General features: G+C 41.7%; 1 protein-coding gene across 2 annotated transcripts in view; it reads right to left on the bottom strand.

Moving 5' to 3' along the window:
* LOC110499546 (histone acetyltransferase KAT6B) overlaps nucleotides 1-19,378 on the bottom strand; it is a 101,842-nt gene that overhangs the window by 13,934 nt on the left and 68,530 nt on the right. For both annotated transcript variants that reach the window (XM_036956330.1, XM_036956331.1), the window contains exons 13-14: nucleotides 8,151-8,382; nucleotides 948-1,107 (exon numbers count right to left, since the gene is read on the bottom strand). In XM_036956330.1, coding sequence (XP_036812225.1) covers nucleotides 948-1,107; nucleotides 8,151-8,382 — 392 coding nt within the window. The remainder of the gene's footprint in view (nucleotides 1-947; nucleotides 1,108-8,150; nucleotides 8,383-19,378) is intronic.

Raw genomic sequence — 19,378 nt, 5'->3', positions numbered from 1 at the left:
TTTGATATTGAACGCTGCTGTACCTGTTGGGTAGGGCTTTGATATCGAACACTGTACCTGTTGGGTAGGGCTTTGATATTGAACACTGTACCTGTTGGGTAGGGCTTTGATATTGAACACTGTACCTGTTGGGTAGGGCTTTGATATTGAACGCTGCTGTACCTGTTGGGTAGGGCTTTGATATCGAACACTGTACCTGTTGGGTAGGGCTTTGATATTGAACACTGCTTTACCTGTTGGGTAGGGCTTTGATATTGAACACTGCTTTACCTGTTGGGTAGGGCTTTGATATTGAACGCTGCTGTACCTGTTGGGTAGGGCTTTGCACGTTAAGCATTTCACTATACGCGTGGCAAACAAACACAATCTGAATTAACATCATGACATTTCAATCACCATGATGATGACGTGACTAGACTGCCTCTTCTTGTTGATTGGGTGTGTGTGTGTGTGTGTGTGTCAAAGCAGAGGAAGAATTTGCTGTTAAGCAACCATGGAGAGATTGCATTTCATGGAATATTTAGTACTATTAATTATGTAGTGAACTGATTTGGGGCAATTTTGCACCACATTAAATGTCTAGTGACAGTGAACAGGCTTTGCCCATTAATGTCCTTGGTTTGAACTCTGAAAGCTAACCAAACAATACATTTAACAGACTGTAAGGGGGGGGTAGAATGATCACACAGCCTCAGCTGAAGATACTGACTAAGCCTATAGAACTAGAGCAGAGATACTGGGTGTGCAGGGTTTTGTACCAGCCCAGCACAAACACCTAATTTACCTAATCATGTTCTAGACCAGACTGAAGACCGTGATTAGTTGATTGTTTGACTGGGGTTTTAGTGATGAGCTGAAACAACAAAAACACTGCATATCCATTAGCTCTTGAGGAGCAAAGTGGAATAACACTGTGTATATGTGGTGTGAGTCTTCACGAGACTTACATCCATCTCAGCCTCTCTCTCCTCCTCAGACAGGACAGAGTTGAGGGCCACAGCGGGGGTCCAGTGCAGGGCGTCAGGGTCGACCTGGTTCAGCCTGGGGGTGACTCGCAGCTTCTCCATGTGTCTCTGGATCAATCGCTCTCTTCGGATCACCACAAACCTAGAGTAATAAATCAACAGGATAAAATCAATCAATCTATACTGATTCACTACATCAGGGCAGTCCAACCCTCTTTCTGGAGAGCTACGGTCCTGTGGGTTTTCAGTCCAACCCTCTTTCTGGAGAGCTACGGTCCTGTGGGTTTTCAGTCCAACACTCTTCCTGGAGAGCTACGGTCCTGTGGGTTTTCAGTCCAACCCTCTTTCTGGAGAACTACGGTCCTGTGGGTTTTCAGTCCAACCCTCTTTCTGGAGAGCTACGGTCCTGTGGGTTTTCAGTCCAACCCTCTTTCTGGAGAACTACGGTCCTGTGGGTTTTCAGTCCAACCCTCTTCCTGGAGATCTACCGTCCTGAGGGTTTTCAGTTCAACCCTAATTTAACACACCTGATTATACTAATTAGCTGCTCAACAAGACCTTAACTAGCTGAATCAGAACTGCTAAATTAGGGTTGGACTGAAAACCTACAGGACGGTAGATCTCCAGGAAGAGGGTTGGACAGCCCTGGTCTACATGGATCACAGATTCACTACATGGAGCAACAGATCTTGAGGAAAATCTGCTCCAGAGTGCTCAGGACCTCAGACTGGGGCAAAGGTTCTCCTTCCAACAGGACAACAACCCTAAGCACACAGCCAAGATAACGCAGGAGTGGCTTCGGGACAAGTCTCTGAATGTCCTTGAGTGGCCCAGCCAGAGCCTGGACTTGAACCCAATCGAACATCAGTGGAGAGAACTGAAAATTGCTGTGCAGCGACGCTTCCCATCCAACCTGACAGAGCTTGAGAGGATATGCAGAGAAGAATGGGAGAAACTCCACAAATACAGATGTGGCAAGCTTGTAGGGTCACACCCAAGAAGACTCGAGGCTGTGATCGCTGCCAAAGGTGCTTCAAAGTACTGAGTAAAGGGTCTGAATATACCTACGTAAATGTGACATTTCAGATGTACATTTTTTTTTTAAAATAAATTTGCAAACATTACTAAACACCTGTTTCTGCTTTGTCATTATGGGATATTGTGTGTAGATTGATGAGGGAAAAAATGATTTAATCCACTTTAGAATAAGGCTGTAATGTAACAAAATGTGGAAAAAGTCAAGGGGTCTGAATACTTTCCGAATGCACTGTACATACACACAAATATCATACCCCCAAGACATGCTAACCTCTCACCATTACAATAACAGGGGAGGTTAGCATTTTATATCATACCCCCAAGACATGCTAACCTCTCACCATTACAATAACAGGTGAGGTTAGCATATTATATCATACCCCCAAGACATGCTAACCTCTCACCATTACAATAACAGGGGAGGTTAGCATTTTAGATCATACCCCCAAGACATGCTAACCTCTCACCATTACAATAACAAAGGAGGTTAGCATTTTATATCATACCCCCAAGACATGCTAACCTCTCACCATTACAATAACAGGTGAGGTTAGCATATTATATCATACCCCCAAGACATGCTAACCTCTCACCATTACCAATAATTAGGGGAGGTTAGCATTTTAGATCATACCCCCAAGACATGCTAACCTCTCACCATTACCAATAATTAGGGGAGGTTAGCATTTTAGATCATACCCCCAAGACATGCTAACCTCTCACCATTACAATAACAAAGGAGGTTAGCATTTTAGATCATACCCCCAAGACATGCTAACCTCTCACCATTACAATAACAGGTGAGGTTAGCATATTATATCATACCCCCAAGACATGCTAACCTCTCACAATTACCAATAATTAGGGGAGGTTAGCATTTTAGATCATACCCCCAAGACATGCTAACCTCTCACCATTACAATAACAAAGGGAGGTTAGCAGTTTTCTGGGGGTAAGATATTTGTGCATCTGTAACTTTCTCAAAATGATTCATGATTCATTCAGGAAATATATTATATTCCTGTTTACAATAAAAGTGATTCCAAAATGACACATTACATTATTTACCCTTCATTTCTATTGGGCGCAAAATAATCTGAAACACAACCAAATGCATCCAACAGAGTTGATGTGATCATCGTGTGCTATGAATGAGGCCAAATACTACACTTTTGACTAGCACATCTACCATGCCTTCAGAAAGTATTCACACCCCTTGACCTGTTCTACATTTTGTTGTGTTACAAAGTGGAATTATAATGGCTATGTCATTTGTTTGTCAACGATCTACCAACAAAACTCTGTCAAATTAGAAGAAAAATTCTAACATTTGTGGGGGAAAAAAAACAGCATAAAAAAATTCAAACAGTAATATACAGTATATTGATTAGATAAGTATTCAACCTCCTGAGTCAATACATGTTAGAATCACATTTGGCAGCGATTACACCTGCATTGCTTGCTGTTTGGGGTTTTAGGCTGGGTTTCTGTACAGCGCTTTGAGATATCAGCTGATGTAAGAAGGGCCAAGTGTCTGGTGGAATGCCGACAACTAGGTTTCCCTCTAGGATTTTGCCTGTGCTTTAGTTCCATTCAGTTTATTTTTTTTATCCTGAAAAACTTCCCAGTACTTAACAATTACAAGCATACCCATAACATGCCACCACCATGCTTGAAAATATGGAGAGTGGTACTCAGTAATTGGTTGTATTGGATTTGCCCCAAACATAACACTTTGTATTCAGGACAAAAAGTTAATTGCTTTGTCACATTTGTTGCAGTATTACTTTAATACCTTGTTGCAAACAGGATACATGTTTTGGACAATTTTATTCTGTACAGGCTTCCTTCTTTTCACTATGTCAGTTAGGTTAGTATTGTGGTGTAACTAAAATGTTGTTGATCCATCCTCAGTTTGTAATATCACAGCCATTAAATTCTGCAACTGTTTTAAAGTCACCTTTGGCCTCATGGTGAAATCCCTGAGTGATTTCCTTCCGGCAACTGAGTTAGGAAGTATCTTTGTATTGTAATTAATGACTTCACCGTGCTCAAAGGGATGTTCAATGTCTGCTTTTTTTATACCAATCTACAAATAGGTGCCCTTCTTTGTGAGGTGTTGGAATACTTCCCTGGTCTTTGTGGTTGAATCTGTGTTTGAAATCCAGTGATTGACTGAGGGACCTTACAGATAATTGTATGTGTAGGGTTCAGAGATGGGGTAGTAATTCAAAAATCATGTTAAACACTATTATCGCACACAGAGTGAGTCCATGCAACTTAAGCACATTTTTACTCCTGAATGTATTTGGTCTTGCCATAAACAACAACAAAAAAGGGTTTGAATACTTAAGAGACATTTTCAAAAAACATAATTCCACTTTGAGTCATTGTGTGTGACAGAAAACATATCTAAATGTAATCCATTTGAAATTCACGCTGTAACAACAAAATGTGTTAAAAGTTAAAGGGGTGTGAACACTTTCTGAAGTGAATTTGTCCCAATACTTTTTGGTCCCTTAAAATGGGGGGTGACTATGTAACCCCTCAGAAACAGCCTAAAAAAATTAAAGCTGAGAGTTTGCACTTTAACCTTTAACCTCATCATCACTGTGTCATTTCACATCCAAAGTGCTGGTGTACAGAGCACAAACAACAACAAAAAATGGTTACTCTTCAAATACTTTTGGAGCTCACTGCACTGCCCATATTGTCTTTTCACACACCATCATATACATATATTTCTATCCCGGACTCTGGCACCTTCTAATATTTCTATATTCCATTATTTATTAATTTTTTAGATTTTGCGTGTATTGTTGTAAATTGTTAGATATTACTGTACTGTTGGCGCTACAGTAGGAACACAAGCATTTCGCTACACCCGCAATAACATCTGCTACATATGTTGTATGTGACCAATAACATTTTATTTGATCCTATGTCAGCGCAGAAACGTGGTAATTAACTACAATGACCATAATCCATTGGGCCAGTTTTTTTCCGGCTCGGACAGAGACGGGTCAGAGAGAAAAAGCGACGTTTCAATCTCGTCAAAATCTGTCAATAATAAGACCAATGCGTTTCTATGGGCTTATATCGGACCTGACAAACGATGGAATATTTCCTATGTTCTGGCTTCGGAATTCCGATTAACCCCCTAAGGTCCGGCACTTTTACTGAAACGTTGATCAATGTGCACTGTCCCTGTAAAAAATAAAATAACCTCCAACTCAAGGTCGATGTCCGCGCCACTGCAAAAATCTAATTCGCATAATATAAACATTTGTATCGTAATCAGTCCCTTTAAAGGGATATCTGTTTTTTAGCCTTGGATGCATCTCAATCCACCGCATGTCGCACATTTGAAAGGTGACAGAGTTAGAGCAGCGTTTGAAAGGTGACAGAGTTAGAGCGGCGTTTGAAAGGTGACAGAGTTAGAGCGGTGTTTGAAAGGTGACAGAGTTAGAGCGGTGTTTGAAAGGTGACAGAGTTAGAGCGGCGTTTGAAAGGTGACAGAGTTAGAGCGGCGTTTGAAAGGTGACAGAGTTAGAGCAGCGTTTGAAAGGTGACAGAGTTAGAGCGGCGTTTGAAAGGTGACAGAGTTAGAGCGGTGTTTGAAAGGTGACAGAGTTAGAGCGGTGTTTGAAAGGTGAGAGTTAGAGCGGCGTTTGAAAGGTGACAGAGTTAGAGCGGTGTTTGAAAGGTGACAGAGTTAGAGCGGTGTTTGAAAGGTGAGAGAGTTAGAGCGGCGTTTGAAAGGTGACAGAGTTAGAGCAGCGTTTGAAAGGTGACAGAGTTAGAGCGGTGTTTGAAAGGTGACAGAGTTAGAGCGGCGTTTGAAAGGTGAGAGAGTTAGAGCGGCGTTTGAAAGGTGACAGAGTTAGAGCGGCGTTTGAAAGGTGACAGAGTTAGAGCGGTGTTTGAAAGGTGACAGAGTTAGAGCGGCGTTTGAAAGGTGACAGAGTTAGAGCGGTGTTTGAAAGGTGACAGAGTTAGAGCAGCGTTTGAAAGGTGAGAGTTAGAGCGGTGTTTGAAAGGTGACAGAGTTAGAGCGGCGTTTGAAAGGTGACAGAGTTAGAGCGGCGTTTGAAAGGTGACAGAGTTAGAGCGGCGTTTGAAAGGTGACAGAGTTAGAGCAGTGTTTGAAAGGTGACAGAGTTAGAGCGCCGTTTGAAAGGTGACAGAGTTAGAGCGGCGTTTGAAAGGTGACAGAGTTAGAGCGGTGTTTGAAAGGTGACAGAGTTAGAGCGGTGTTTGAAAGGTGACAGAGTTAGAGCGGCGTTTGAAAGGTGACAGAGTTAGAGCGGCGTTTGAAAGGTGACAGAGTTAGAGCGGTGTTTGAAAGGTGACAGAGTTAGAGCAGCGTTTGAAAGGTGAGAGTTAGAGCGGTGTTTGAAAGGTGACAGAGTTAGAGCGGCGTTTGAAAGGTGACAGAGTTAGAGCGGCGTTTGAAAGGTGACAGAGTTAGAGCGGCGTTTGAAAGGTGACAGAGTTAGAGCAGTGTTTGAAAGGTGACAGAGTTAGAGCGCCGTTTGAAAGGTGACAGAGTTAGAGCGGCGTTTGAAAGGTGACAGAGTTAGAGCGGTGTTTGAAAGGTGACAGAGTTAGAGCGGTGTTTGTCCGACCACGAGACAACCCCCCAAAAAATTGGTCTTCTCACGAAATCGTCGATACCGTCTGAACGGTTTGGTCGAACCAAAACGACCTGAAAAAGTACTTAATCGCCCAGCACTAGTTTTAAAGATAATTTACAGCAATTTTAACACATTTTGCCATGGCTTATGTCATGTTATTTTGCAAATTCGAACAAAATCAATGTGGGCCCCACGCCATGACATTTATTTAATGTTTGATTCTCCCCGACTGTAGTTTATATTTTGGTGATTGTTAGTTCTCAAAGACTATGTTATTTAAATATATATCGGTACATTATCTTTTCCAAATACTTTTTCTATGGTTTTAATCATTTAAGTTTACACTGAACATGTTTTACCATCCCATTTAAAAAAAAATGTTTTATTTAAAATATATATATTTTTAAATCATATACTCTGGAGTGGCCCACTACTGCTAAATTAATACAGGGGAAACACTGAGTCTATTCTGATTACCACAAACCTAGAGTAATAATCAGCAAGATCGATCAATCAATCAGTCTATTCCGATTACCACAAACCTAGAGTAATAATCAGCAAGATCGATCAATCAATCAATCTATTCTGATTACCACAAACCTAGAGTAATAATCAGCAAGATCGATCAATCAATCAATCAATCTATTCCGATTACCACAAACCTAGAGTAATAATCAGCAAGATCGATCAATCAATCAATCTATTCCGATTACCACAAACCTAGAGTAATAATCAGCAAGATCGATCAATCAATCAATCTATTCCGATTACCACAAACCTAGAGTAATAATCAGCAAGATCGATCAATCAATCAATCTATTCCGATTACCACAAACCTAGAGTAATAATCAGCAAGATCGATCAATCAATCAATCTATTCCGATTACCACAAACCTAGAGTAATAATCAGCAAGATCGATCAATCAATCAATCTATTCCGATTACCACAAACCTAGAGAGGAGCAATCATAAACTGTCAAAAAGCACCAGCTTTCAAAAATATTTTTCAGTTATGCAACTGAACATCAATCGATATCTTCTGATCACAACAAAGCTAGACAGAAATCATACACCAATTAATCAAACAATATATCGTTTTTTTTATATTAGCAATTGTCAGTAAGTACTGTCAAAGTGCTTAAACAGTAAACCAATAACAAAAAGACCATCTGTATGAGAATAAATCCATGATGCATGATGCATGGCATCCATAAAGCTGAAACAGAGGATTCTCATGATGGAATAGCAGCAGGTGCTCTTCTGTCGGTCTGTCACTTGACCAGACTCTGTCAACATTTTGCTGCATTAATGGAGACCACGTTCAAAACAACCGACAGACAGATGTCGGCCAGACAGGTGTCAGAAAGGAGGGAACACGTGCTGACAGACAGACAGACAGACAGAGACACACAGACAGAGACACACAAACAGACAGACAGACACAAACAGACGGACACAAACAGACGGACACAAACAGACAGACAGAGCAAGTGTGTGAGTTAAGACTGACCTGCCGTCCTGTCTGTCAATCATGCGGAGGTTGTGGAGAGTAGCAGTAATGTCATGTGGGCACATCCCAGTGGCCTTGCTGATTCCTTTAATGCTGATGTGTTTATCTGGCTGCTTATAGAGGTACTCCACCATGACACTTTTCCAATATGCCAGGTAGGATAAGCGACCCAGATCTGACAGAGGCTTCTCTGGGGAGCCAGCTTGTCCTTCCTGCCTCGTGAGAAGGTAACCTGAAACAGACACATTATAATAAAACAACATGGCGTGAGAAGATGACGACATAACATGGAAAAGACGCAGTAGCTGACCTAAAATGACCTATTATAACAAAACAACATGGCGTGAGAAGATGACGACATAACATGGAAAAGACGCAGTAGCTGACCTAAAATGACCTATTATAACAAAACAACATGGCGTGAGAAGATGACGACATAACATGGAAAAGACGCAGTAGCTGACCTAAAATGACCTATTATAACAAAACAACATGGCGTGAGAAGATGACGACATAACATGGAAAAGACGCAGTAGCTGACCTAAAATGACCTATTATAACAAAACAAAATGGCGTGAGAAGATGACGACATAACATGGAAAAGACGCAGTAGCTGACCTAAAATGACCTATTATAACAAAACAACAATTTTTGTGAGACGGTAGGTAACCTAAAAAAAAGACACATTCAAATGATGTGTGGGCCCCTCTGGCCCCCACTCACAGGGGTTTCTTCTCTCTTCAACTGTTGTCCTTACCTCGATGTTGAGCTCCCCATCTCTCCTTGCCCTAGATCCACAGTGACTAGCCTAACTTATCAGGAACCGAGACTCGACTGTTGCTCTCTACCTACTTCCTTAGAAATATAATAATGATAGTGGACAGACAAGACACTTTCTGTAATTCCCCTCGTCACTGCAATAATACACACACTCTCCATCATCCTAACCAACAACAAGTTATTACTACTAATATGCTGATTATGTATAATCTACGAGGAGCTATGCGTTCTATGGAAAATAATGAACTACGTGGAAAGTAGGTGTGACCTTCCACAGAGTTGCATTATTTTTCAGAGGACACATAGAGCCCCGAGTTGATTATCCCCTTTCATAGTGTAACGACCCTGGGTTTACAAGCTCGGATATCGACTCTGCCGCTCGAGCGTGCTTTTGCGGCACAGTCGATGAGGACTTCGGGCTAGAAGGTCGAGAGTTTGAGACATGCTCCCTGACGGTTTCATTACAATACCATGGCTATAATTGAACACATTTGCTGGTAGAAATGTGTTCCAACGTCCCCTGGAGTAGCCAGCTAGCAAAGTTTGACTAGATAGCTCCAGTAGTTGCCGTGGTAACCAAATACACAGGCTTGCTGGTTTAGCTAACCAATAAGAGAGCAACACTCTAGGAGATCCGATGTATAATGACAAACACCACGGGTCACTAATTTATATAGTTTGGAAGGACACAACAGGTGTCTGTAATCATGGCTGCGTGTGGCTTGATGTCATTGGTTGATTTACAGCTACAAACAAAACATATAAAAAGCATAATTGATACAATAATAAAAAATAAAAAATGATTAACTAACATTCTTATATGGAAACGGTACATTAATTATATTTTTGTTCTATGGAGGGGTGATGCAAAACAGCTCCAGGGCGTTCCCATGCTTTTCTGAACTCCTGTTCTGAGCACCTGAGATTTACTATGCAGTCTGACACACGTCAAATCAGTTTCCTTGATCTTTTGATTTTGCGTGAGGATAACGTTCCATACACTGATCTTTACAGGAAACCTACTGATCCTAACAGTTTGTTGAGGGATGATAGTTGTCACACGTTTACCCTACAGCCAACTCTGTCGAATCAAAAAAGATAAGATTGACAGAAATCAGACAAAAACGGTCATATTAATACTGCCATTGAGAAAATCCCAAACAAATCGAGACATGATCTCTTTCAAGGACAGTCTGGCAAAAAGAAGCATTCTCGCGTTCTAACTACGCGCTATTCAAAGTGCTCTGAATAAATTAAGGGAATCGTTCAAACAATGGCACATTCTAGAATCTAATGACAGTATCGGTAATGTGTTTTCAAACCCACCCTTGGTCGTATTCTCGCAGGGCAGAAATCCCAGAGATCAGCTGGTAAACTCTGATTTACCACCCCCAAAATACACCCGCACAAACAAGTCTATTTGCGCCTCTACCCGGATGGAAACTACAAGTGTAATGGCTGTGCTTAATACAATGGCACTTACAAATGTAGATCCTTCAAGCACCGTCAAACAAGGACACAAATCCCAATCAAAAGGTGTTATCACATGCTTTACAAAGGCAGTTATTTATCTTGTCCTAAAATGAAGCGCAAACTGAAAGTAAGAATCTTGGAGCACCGTAGCACAATTAGGTGCAAAAACAAGACTTACCCAGTTGAGGCCCACTTTTTGGAAGTGAACCACTATTTCGTCCCTTCGTTATATCGGCATCGAACATGTCACCCTCCCTAGGAAAGGGGGTGACCTCGACAATTTATTGTTAAAATGAGAGGGTGCCTGGATCTGAAATCTTTCTTGAATTTGGTAGCTCAAGTTGACCAGTAGTGTGTGCCACAGAAAGTATTTGACTCTAGCCACAAAATTAAGGAAATCCCAACCCCCCCCCCCCCCCCCCCTCATGAATGAAGAGGAAAGGGGCAGACTAGATCCCAACTATCTCGACCATATATACGATTCTCGGTCTCGAAGGGAAAATCGCGGACTTGGAAGATGACAAAAATAAGTGTGGATCACCTGAGGCCTCATATAGAGGAGACTCCTCGGATCCCTCATAAAATAAAATCAGCAGCCTCCTCAGCCACCACACCAGCATCCTTCCTCTACCTCATCAGCCACCACACCAGCATCCTTCCTCTACCTCATCAGCCACCACACCAGGATCCTTCCTCTACCTCATCAGCCACCACACCAGCATCCTCCTCAGCCACCACATCAGCATCCTCCACCTCCACAGCCACCACACCAGCATCCTCAGCCACCACACCAGCATCCTCCTCAGCCACATCAGCATCCTCCACCTCCACCACACCAGCATCCTCCACCTCCTCAGCCACCACACCAGCATCCTCCACCCCCACCACACCAGCATCCTCCACCCCCACCACACCAGCATCCTCCACCTCCACCACACCAGAATCCTCCACCTCCTGAGCCACCACATCAGCATCCTCCACCTCCTGAGCCACCACATCAGCATCCTCCACCTCCACCACACCAGCATCCTCCACCTCCACCACACCAGCATCCTCCACCTCCACAACACCAGCATCCTCCACAGCCACCACACCAGCTACTGATATAAACATGTATGTATGTATGTAATCTTGTCAGGTTGATCCATTTATATATCTCAGTACACTTACAGGTACATCCTTCCAGGTGTTGCAGAGGCTTGGGGAGGAAAAAATGTACAGTGCCTTGCGAAAGTATTCGGCCCCCTTGAACTTTGCGACCTTTTGCCACATTTCAGGCTTCAAACATAAAGATATAAAACTGTATTTTTTTGTGAAGAATCAACAACAAGTGGGACACAATTATGAAGTGGAACGACTTTCAGTGCAGCAAACTCTCTCCAGAAGTTCAGTGAGGATCTCTGAATGATCCAATGTTGACCTAAATGACTAATGATGATAAATACAATCCACCTGTGTGTAATCAAGTCTCCGTATAAATGCACCTGCACTGTGATAGTCTCAGAGGTCCGTTAAAAGCGCAGAGAGCATCATGAAGAACAAGGAACACACCAGGCAGGTCCGAGATACTGTTGTGAAGAAGTTTAAAGCCGGACTTGGATACAAAAACATTTCCCAAGCTTTAAACATCCCAAGGAGCACTGTGCAAGCGATAATATTGAAATGGAAGGAGTATCAGACCACTGCAAATCTACCAAGACCTGGCCGTCCCTCTAAACTTTCAGCTCATACAAGGAGAAGACTGATCAGAGATGCAGCCAAGAGGCCCATGATCACTCTGGATGAACTGCAGAGATCTACAGCTGAGGTGGGAGACTCTGTCCATAGGACAACAATCAGTCAGTCGTATATTGCACAAATCTGGCCTTTATGGAAGAGCGGCAAGAAGAAAGCCATTTCTTAAAGATATCCATAAAAACTGTCGGTTAAAGTTTGCCACAAGCCACCTGGGAGACACACCAAACATGTGGAAGAAGGTGCTCTGGTCAGATGAAACCAAAATTGAACTTTTTGGCAACAATGCAAAACGTTATGTTTGGCGTAAAAGCAACACAGCTGAACACACCATCCCCACTGTCAAACATGGTGGTGGCAGCATCATGGTTTGGGCCTGCTTTTCTTCAGCAGGGACAGGTAAGATGGTTAAAATTGATGGGAAGATGGATGGAGCCAAATACAGGACCATTCTGGAAGAAAACCTGATGGAGTCTGCAAAAGACCTGAGACTGGGACGGAGATTTGTCTTCCAACAAGACAATGATCCAAAACATAAAGCAAAATCTACAATGGAATGGTTCAAAAATAAACATATCCAGGTGTTAGAATGGCCAAGTCAAAGTCCAGACCTGAATCCAATCGAGAATCTGTGGAAAGAACTGAAAACTGCTGTTCACAAATGCTCTCCATCCAACCTCACTGAGCTCGAGCTGTTTTGCAAGGAGGAATGGGAAAAAATGTCAGTCTCTCGATGTGCAAAACTGATAGAGACATACCCCAAGCGACTTACAGCTGTAATCGCAGCAAAAGGTGGCGCTACAAAGTATTAACTTAAGGGGGCTGAATAATTTTGCATGCCCAATTTGTCAGTTTTTGATTTGTTAAAAAAGTTTGAAATATCCAATAAATGTCGTTCCACTTCATGATTGTGTCCCACTTGTTGTTGATTCTTCACAAAAAAATACAGTTTTATATCTTTATGTTTGAAGCCTGAAATGTGGCAAAAGGTCGCAAAGTTCAAGGGGGCCGAATACTTTCGCAAGGCACTGTATATGTGCTGTTGTTTAGAATCGGCCCATATCAAATCTTTTATCGCTATCTCCACAGAACTGGTCCAAATATGGAGCTGGAAAGTGAGGTAAGACTGTGTTGCACATACAGTATATGTAAAAACACTGTATGTGTGTGATTCATCTGTATTTATAAGGAAAACCTAAATGGCTGTTTTTCCCCCATGTAACAGATTTACCTTCACTGCCTTTCATTTTTCTTCTTCTGTCAGACCATCAATGCCTACATGTTCCATCTGGTGCAGAAACTTTACCAGGCAGTCAACCGAGCAGCTTTCTACATTGACACCTTTAAAATGACTGGCACTTGGGGGAGCAAGAAATTAAAACTTAAGGTCAGTTGGATTATTCTCATAATATTATAATATTATATCTGACAGATTCTGAACTCAAGCAACTGTATCCTTGCTCTTTTTAAATTTCAGATTGATCCAATGATGTACAAGTACATTATTGGCATCACCAATGAACACAACCGCTGGACTCTGCCGGTAAGAGCCGCTGAGGCACTACTAAGACATACACACATAATACAGAATATACACTGCTCAAAAAAATAAAGGGAACACTTAAAACAACACAATGTAACTCCCAAGTCAATCACACTTCTGTGAAATCAAACTGTCCACTTAGGAAGCAACACTGATTGACAATAAATTTCACATGCTGTTGCGCAAATGGCATAGACAACAGGTGGAAATTATAGGCAATTAGCAAGATACGCCCAATAAAGGAGTGGTTCTGCAGGTGAAAACCACAGACCACTTCTCAGTTCCTATGCTTCCTGGCTGATGTTTTGGTCACTTTTGAATGCTGGCTGTGCTTTCACTCTAGTGGTAGCATGATACGGAGTCTAAAACTCACACAAGTGGCTCAGGTAGTGCAGCTCATCCAGGATGGCACGTCAATGCGAGCTGTGGCAAGAAGGTTTGCTGTGTCTGTCAGCGTAGTGTCCAGAGCATGGAGGCGCTACCAGGAGACAGTACAGTACATCAGGAGACGTGGAGGAGGCCGTAGGAGGGCAACAACCCAGCAGCAGGACCGCTACCTCCGCCTTTGTGCAAGGAGGAGCATGAGGAGCACTGCCAGAGCCCTGCAAAATTACCTCCAGCAGGCCACAAATGTGCATGTGTCTGCTCAAACGGTCAGAAACAGACTCCATGAGGGTGGTATGAGGGCCTGACGCCCACAGGTGGTAAGTTGAAAAAACATTTATATGGATCTTTCAAGGTTATCTTTGATCCACCTTTTGACTAGATAGCCACTAAAACACATGTATTTAAATAATTGTGTTACAAGAAACCAATACTATTCCCTTGTTCCCCGTTTGCTCAGAAAAATACATGAAAAGATGTATAGACTACTTGACATGATGTTTTGCTAGATGACCTGAGCTAACTGTGCCACTTCTGTGGTGAGGTGGACAATAATGAGGAAGACACTACCTGGGTCATTTCTTGTTCACTTCTAAAAAAGGCACATTTTTACGAGTAAGAATTTGTATAAGTAGTAATATTTATAGAGGTAGTATTATCCACTTTGTTGTTTGATGAGATAATTGTAAAACAAGAAAATGTATTTAATGTGCTAAATATATGAACATTTTCATCATAAATGTCAGATTGGTTGTGACCGCAAGCCCACGTTGGTTCCACCGGTCCGGTACCATCCTATCATAGGAGGATTGTGTCTGCGCTGCCTGTCAGGACGAGGTTGGGCTTGAGGTCCAGGCGACGGTATCACCTGGAAAACTTTCAATAAAAAGAGGAACTAAATGTGTTGCAGCTTTTCAATTTATTTATGTTATTTATTGTCTTTTATTTGTGATTTGTCATATTATATCTTATTATGCAAATATATACATTTGTATTTCCTATTTAATGTTTGTTAACAAACTTACCTTTCTATTTTTGTGTGACAATATATATTATTTTTATTTCCTTAAACATTAGAAAAGGTTTCTAAAATACATGTTTATGTTTCTTTATACTCTAATTTTACTTTCTGTATTTATACTAATAAATACTAATAAATAATTTTACTTTACTCTGTATTACACTCTACTGGTCAACATGAGCTACCAAAATGATTATGAAGCGTGCCAGGCCTTGCAGTCCCAAAATAGAAGGTGGGAGGAGAATTTCGGCAGGCAAGAAAATAGCCCTTCACTCTGCGGTCCAACTCATCCCAAACCATCTCAATTGGGTTGAGGTCGGGTGAATGTGGAGGCCAAGTCATCTGATGCAGCACTCCATCACTCTCCTTGGTCAAATAGCCCTTACACAGCCTGGAGGTGTGTTTTGGGTCATTGTCCTGTTGAAAAACAAATGATAGTCCAACTAAGCGCAAACCAGATAGGATGGTGTACCGCTGCAGAATGCTGTGGTAGCCATGCTGGTTAAGTGTGCCTTGAATTCTAAATAAATCATAGACAGTGTCACCAGCAAAGCAACCCCACACCTCCTCCTCCATGCCTCACGGTGGGAACTACACATGCGGAGACCTGTTCACCTACTCCACGTCTCACAAAGATCAAAAATCACAAAAATCTCAAATTTGGACTCATCAGACCAAAGGACAGATTTCCACTGGTCTAATGTCCATTGCTCTTGTTTCTTCGTCCAAGCAAGTCTCATCTTACTATTGGTGTCCTTTAGTAGTGGTGAAGGCCTGATTCTCCTCTGAACAGTTGATGTTGAAATGTGTCTGTTACTTGAACTCTGCGAAGCATTTATTTGGGCTGCAATTTCTGAGGCTGGCAACTCTAATGAACTTATCATCTGCAGCACAGGTAACTTCTGGGTCTTATTTTCCTGTGGCGGTCCTTATGAGAGACAGTTTCATCATAGCACTTTTCAATTATTATTATTATTATTATTTTTTAAATGTAACCTTTATTTAACTAGGCAAGTCAGTTAAGAACAAATTCTTATTTATAATGACAGCCTAGGAACAGTGCCTTGTTCAGGGGCAGAATGACAGATTTTTACATTGTCAGCTCGGGGATTCGATCTCAGGGGATTCGATCTCAGGGGATTCGATCTAGCAACCTTTCGGTTACTGGCTTAATGGTTTTTGCGACTACACTTGAAGAAACTTTCAAAGTTCTTCTAACAAGTTCACACTTGTTAATTGAAATGCATTCCAGGTGACTACCTCATGAAGCTGGTAGAGAGAATGGCAAGAGTGTGCAAAGCTGTCATCAAGGCAAAGGTTGGCTAAGAATCTAAAATATATTTAGATTTGTTTTCCACTTTTTTGGTTACTACACGATTCCATGTGTTATTTCATAGTGTTGATGTCTTCACTACTATTCTACCATGTAAAAAAATAGTCAAAATGAAGGAAAACCCTTGAATGAGTAAGTGTGTTCAAACTTCTGACTGGTTCTGTATTTGTTACAGACAAAAAAAAATTGACCAGTCAACTAATTGGGGGCGGCCCTACATAATAGCAAGGTAGGACTGACGGTTTGGTTAGCTAAACTAGCAAATCTGTTTAGTTACCAAGGCAACTACTGTCTAGTGGTAAAAGTACTAAATTATAGCCATGGTATAAAAAGGAACTTGGGGCTCCATGTGTTCTGTGGAAAATATTGGCACTCTGTGGAAGGTTAGTTCCACTCAGTTAGCGCGTCGTGGAACACACTTTCTATGGAACGCGCAGCCCCTCAATGATTATCCCATACATAAATGGGCTGATTATGTAATTAAAAATGATCTCAAGTCAGATAGGTTACCTACTGTTGGAGACTAACAAGACATTCAAATGAAACAATACTGCGGTTACATAGACAACCCGAATTCAGATAATGTTGCATACTTTAGATGCCAGGATGTCATACTAAATTTGAGCCTTTCTTCTAGTAGAATTCACTCTGTCGGGGAAGAGAATCCTATTCGGAGACCCATGAGGTCTGACAACAGCTGATAATCAGCTGAGGGAAGAGGTTGTACCAAAATGAATGAATGGCGGAAATCAACACAACTGTACATTAGATGATGCACTCTCAGTAGGAGGAGCCTAGTGTGCCGTTATTTGATGCTTCCTGCATTCGTTTTAACTAAACAGTGTGTTCTAATTAGTATGTTGTGCGATTAGTACACAGTATGCAGTGTAAATAAGTAGTAGACAGGCCAGATTTGGGGACACGGCCCACATTCAAACAATACCATTTTGTGAGAAAGTAGGTTACTATGCAACCTAAAAAAGACAAAAAACACATGCTAGCCAGAGACAGCTGCATGTCTTAGATTTCATTTCAATCTCCGTCCCTGTCAAAAATGACATTCATAATATGTCGTGACATCCTGTGTTGGGGAGCAGATCCATTTTCACCTTCAAACAGTAGAAAGGGAGGCAATCAGTTTCCCTCTCCTTCAACCTCTGTCAGCTATGATACATGCTGCCAAGGGCAACAAAAGGAGATGGAGAGGAAGGGGGAGATGAGAAGAGGGGGGGGGGGGGGGAGGAGGAAACAAAGCCACAGAACAAATGGAGGAGAAGCAGCTGGATGTCATTTCTCACAAAAGGCTGCACTTATTAGAGACGAAGAGGAAAAAACGAAACGTAAAAAAGGTAGCGGTGTCTGTGTGTAATTTGTTTTAGAGCTGTTCTGTCAAGGGTCATCCATTATAAGCAGCTTGAAATTAATGAATGTCTTTTAATGTGTGCACCCACTACCAGGAACCAAACAAGCACATCTAATCACCAAACACTGAATACATAATATGCCAGTCATTATGACAAATGTTCATTACCCAAAGCTCAGGAGAAATAAGAGAATTGTCAATAATTTACCCCCCAAAAAAATAAATATACTGCTAGAACAAGAGTAATAAGTTAGAACACAGAAAATAATATTCTAACACTAACAAGTCATATTTTATTCTGTGTGTTTTACTAAATGTTTTACCATCTGTAAATCTAAACAAAAAGCCTATTTGGAATCCACTGGGGGTAATGATTAGAGAGAGAGAGAAAGAAATGCATTATTCACGCTGGCAAACGAAGCTAATGCTTTCCCTCGCGCAGCGAAGCTACCTGAGACAAAGTGTTTCTCTAATACCATCCAATAAAAAAGCAGAACATTTTTTAATCTGAACAACTTCCAATTCCAAAGCCACAGTGTACAGTCCAAATGGCACCCTTTTCCCTAGTTAGTGCACTACAGCCCTGTAGGACCATGGTCAAAAGTAGCGCACTACATAGGGTGACATTTAGGACACATGACATTTTCCAATAAAGCCCTCTTTGAGCTCAGAACTCAGCTGTGTTCAATCTCTTCTTAATCCCTCTCTCCCTGTTATCAACACACTGTCAATATCACACATCCATTCTCTCTCTCCCTCTCTCTCTCTCTCTCTCCCACCAAATGGGCAGGAAATCAAACGCTCCATTACATCGTACGAACATACACACACACACACACACACACGCACCACTCCTCCAAAGATTAAAAAAGTGTACTAATTAAAATAGCTATGACAAACTGTCCAAATCTGGCACCTAAACACAATGCCGTCTCTAGGCAGCAGTTGTTTTCATAAGTACACCAGAACGTCCCGATTATATTATTGAAAACATACTCTTATGCAAGTACACTGAACGAAAATATAAATGCAACGCGGTCCCATCATGAGTTGAAATAAAAGATCCCAGAAATGTTCCATTACACACAAAAAGCGTATTTCTCTCAAATGTTGTGCATACATTTGTTTACATCCCTGTTAGTGAACGTTTCTCTTTTGCCAAGATAATCCATCCACCTGACAGGTGTGGCATATCAAGAAGCTGACTAAACAGCATGACCATTACACAGGTGCACCTTGTACTGGGAACAATAAAAGGCCACTAAAATGTGTAGTTTTGTCACACAAACACAATGCCACAGATGTCTCAAGTTGAGGGAGTGTGCAATTGTCATGCTGACTGCAGGAATATCCACCAGAGCTGTTGCCAGACAATTGAATGTTAATTTCTCTACCATAAGCCGCCTCCAACTTCGTTTTAGGGAATTTGGCAGGACGTCCAACTGGCCTCACAACCGAAGACCACATGTCGGCGAGCAGTTTGCTGATGTCAATGTTGTGAACAGAGTGCCCCGTGGTGGCGTTAGTGTTATGGTAAGGGCAGGCATAAGCTACAGACAACACAATTGCATTTTATCAATGGCAATTTTAATGCACA

The sequence above is a fragment of the Oncorhynchus mykiss genome, chromosome 20 (genome assembly GCF_013265735.2).
Source record: "Oncorhynchus mykiss isolate Arlee chromosome 20, USDA_OmykA_1.1, whole genome shotgun sequence".
Classification (NCBI taxonomy): Eukaryota; Metazoa; Chordata; class Actinopteri; order Salmoniformes; family Salmonidae; genus Oncorhynchus; species Oncorhynchus mykiss.
This window is presented reverse-complemented; position numbering and strand designations above follow the sequence as displayed.